The 3,301-nt window shown below is 55.4% G+C and overlaps 1 protein-coding gene across 1 annotated transcript in view; it reads right to left on the reverse strand.

Annotated features, from left to right (window-relative positions):
• Camkk2 (calcium/calmodulin dependent protein kinase kinase 2) overlaps positions 1-3,301 on the reverse strand; it is a gene marked incomplete at its 5' end in the record, with an annotated part of 31,829 nt that overhangs the window by 3,035 nt on the left and 25,493 nt on the right. Inside the window, one exon of the mRNA XM_033762678.1 lies at positions 4-112. Within this exon, the coding sequence (XP_033618569.1) occupies positions 4-112 (109 nt within the window). The remainder of the gene's footprint in view (positions 1-3; positions 113-3,301) is intronic.

The following is a 3,301-nucleotide window of genomic DNA, read 5'->3' on the forward strand; positions in this document are numbered from 1 at the left end:
GACGCAGGCGCGCAGGGGAGCCGGCGCAGGGCCCACCTCTCACTCGAGCGCTTCCTCCTCCCCCGCGGGGGCCAGGTCTGGACCCCGAGGGCTGTCTTCGCTGCTTTGCTTCCTGCTCAGCGAACAGAAAACCAGCATTAAGGCTCAGAGAAAGGACAGCAAGGCTCCAACCGCGGGCCAACGGCCCCTCCCCGGACAAAACACTGCCTTCCCGGTGCTCTTCTTATGGACCGGACCGCTGGGTCCGGAATGGAGCTCAGCAGTGCCGCGTCTGCCCGGCAAGCGCTGAGTCCCTGAGTTTCATTTCTGGTACCCAGAAAAAGTGTTATTATAGACATCTCAGGTAGAAACGGCATAGGCAGAGCTGGGCCTTGAGACACATCTGCCGGAGACCAGGCCTCAGGACAAAGACAAAACAACAGGCCCGTACACATCCTCAGAGGACAAACACCCGGCCTGATGAAGTCTAGACAGGTATCGGGCACCCCGGTGGGTGACCAAGACCTCTGGACCTGCCACTTCCTTAAAAAAGTCCTTGTTCCTGCCTTGCACACTTGTCACATGTCTTGTTCCCCAAGGGACCACTATCTCCGAAGCGACTGTACTTGCTGCCTTATTGGTTGTTCACAGCTTTACCCACACTGTACCCCATGGGTTTTGCTCTATAAAACGTCCCCTGAAAAGCGGGGTCCTTGGCTACTCACCTGGGACCCTTCCTGCCCCTAAGGAGCTATCCTCTCTCTCAATAAACATCTCCTACTCTTAACCTCTGTCATTCCTAGAATTCATTCTTTGATTTTAGAGAACATGAACTCAGTGTGTCAGACCGCTAACAGGTGGGAATTGTGGAATTTCCCGTATTTCACTTGGAGGCCCTAGTTCATCTCCTGTATCATCCCTGTGTCACTTTCAGGTGCTCTCTCCCTTTTTTCGTGCTCACGTGAATTCTTCCAAGGAGACTTTGCATCTCCTCTGTACACAAGAAGTACCATTTACCAAAAATTGTAAGGAACCGTGAGACACGCAAAGCCGTTTACCTGACACCGGAAACCACTGCATGATCACAAGAAGGCGGTGAGGGTCTGGAGCCCCCGCTTTCCTTCCCCTTAGGCTGTAAGCCCTTCAGGGCAGGAGAGTGACAGCACCATCAGCGCCCCAGGAGGGATCACGAGCCCCTCTGCCCCTGAAGAGCCTCCCCATCTCTGGAGCTACTTAGGCTGACAGCTGTGGGGTGACAGCTGCTTGGGGGTTCAGGAGGTGGGTGGGGGACTCTCTAAGGAGGGGCCCAAGCTCCTCCCCAGCCTCAAGCAGTCTGTCCTAGCAAGCAGAGTGGCCGAACCTGTCAGCCACCACCCACCATTCCCAACCACAACCTCCACATCCCATCCCCGTCCCTATACCGGGGCTGGGAAATCGCAGCATCTGTGCAGTCCGAGGAAGAAACTCTTTTATCTGAATATCACTGACTTACTTTTCTGATGAAGAATGAGAGTAAAGGCCTCAAGGAGGAGAGGACTGTGGCATGGCCGCACCACAGACAGCAGGCCTTGGGACAGAGCCCCCAGGACCGGCCACACTCTCTAGGCTCCTGGACCCGGCCTCCCCTGCCTGGGCACAGGCAGGTAACACCAGAGTTGCTGGGTCTTGCACAGGCCTTGAAGTTTTGATCTCATTGAAAATAAGAAAGAAACACACCCCAGGCTTGCCCACTGCCAGGAGGCAGCCCAGCTCTGACAGACTCTGACAGGGAGGGAAGAGGCACCGGGCCAAGGAAAGCCAAGCCCCCCAGGCTCCCTCGCTCTGAAACTCGGGCAGGCTCCGACCTGGTCACTGGCTACCGAGACAAGGTCTGGGGACCAGGTGGTAACCAGGCGGCTCTCAGAGGCTGCTAAAGACTGGACCTGACGGCTACTGCTAGTGACTTCCTGCTCTGCTCCAGAGAGCTGGGCTTCTCTCAGAAGCACGAACAGTTCCCAAACAAGGGCTCCTAGATGACCAGATCAGCCTCTGGCTCCTAAGACAGGTGGTCAATGAACTTCCTCCCCAAAGCCAACTCCTCACGAATATAGATGGCTTCCGCCCGTACACAACATCATTCATTTGTGACGGCCAAAGAGTGGGAAAGGTGTCCATCGGGATAAATGGACAAAGAAGGTGGAGCCCACCTGCAGACTGGAATACTACACAGTCATAAACAGGAACAAAGCACTGCTCCATGCTGCACTGTGGATGAACCTTGACAACATAACACTCAGTGAAAGAAGCCAGGCACACAAGGCCTCGTACGGGATCGCTCCCTTTGCAGGCAATGTCCAGAATGGGGAAAATCAAGGAAAACAGAAAGTGGGTTAGTGGGTGCTGCAGCATGAGGGAGTCGGGTACGAACAGCTCAGATGCAGGGTTTCTCGGGCTGATGAAACTGTTCTAAAACTGACTGTGGTGCTGGCTGCATAACTATCAACATTAAAAGTTGTCGGATTGCACACTAACTGGGTGCACTGTATGGTACGTGAATTATCTCTCAGTACAGCTAATGGAGAAATGCCGGGGGTGGAATCCAGCATTTCATGCATGCTGGGCAAGTGCTCTACCACTAAGCTATAAGCCCAGCTCGCAATATAGCTTTTTAAATTTTTGTCCATTGTGGTTTTTTCGAAACAAGGTCTCGCTACACAGTTCAGGCTGATCTTGAACTCATCATGTAGCCCAGGCTGGCCTCAAACTTGTGGTGATCCTCCTGCCTCAACCTCCCCAGTGCTGGGATTACAGGCTTGTGCCACCACGCCCAGCTAATAAAGCTGTTTTTAACAACAGAAATGACTGCCCAAAGGACAGAGCCACATCAGGCCCAGTGAGAAGGACTACTGAGCCTCCCCCCGGCAGTGGGCACTTGGGGGAAAAGTGCGAGCATGGCTGTCAACCAGGAGGTGCTGGTGAGACTGCCTTAGACGAGCTTTGGAGGATGACCGAGAAGGAAGAGGTCCCGATCTGCTCAGATCGGAGGACCTTACTCCACCTTGCCTCAGCAAGAAGGCCCTCACTTTCTAGGTCTGAACAAAGGTGGGTGCCGGGGAGCCCTAGGGAGGAGCACAGAGCACAGGCCAGCAGACCCAGCGTGCATTACGGCCGGGCGCTGGGGGAGTCCACAGGCATTCCGCTGGAGCGCCATGCACCACAGCCCCAGCCCACATGCACGGCCACCACCGGGCCCAAGCTCCTGGATGCCCTCATTCTGACCCGGGGACCGGAGGCTCACAGCGAGCCTGGCACAGCGGCCCGGCGGGAAGGGCGGCACCAGGGT

Source organism: Fukomys damarensis, unplaced genomic scaffold (genome assembly GCF_012274545.1).
Source record: "Fukomys damarensis isolate Sample0158 unplaced genomic scaffold, DMR_v1.0_HiC HiC_scaffold_12, whole genome shotgun sequence".
Classification (NCBI taxonomy): domain Eukaryota; kingdom Metazoa; phylum Chordata; class Mammalia; order Rodentia; family Bathyergidae; genus Fukomys; species Fukomys damarensis.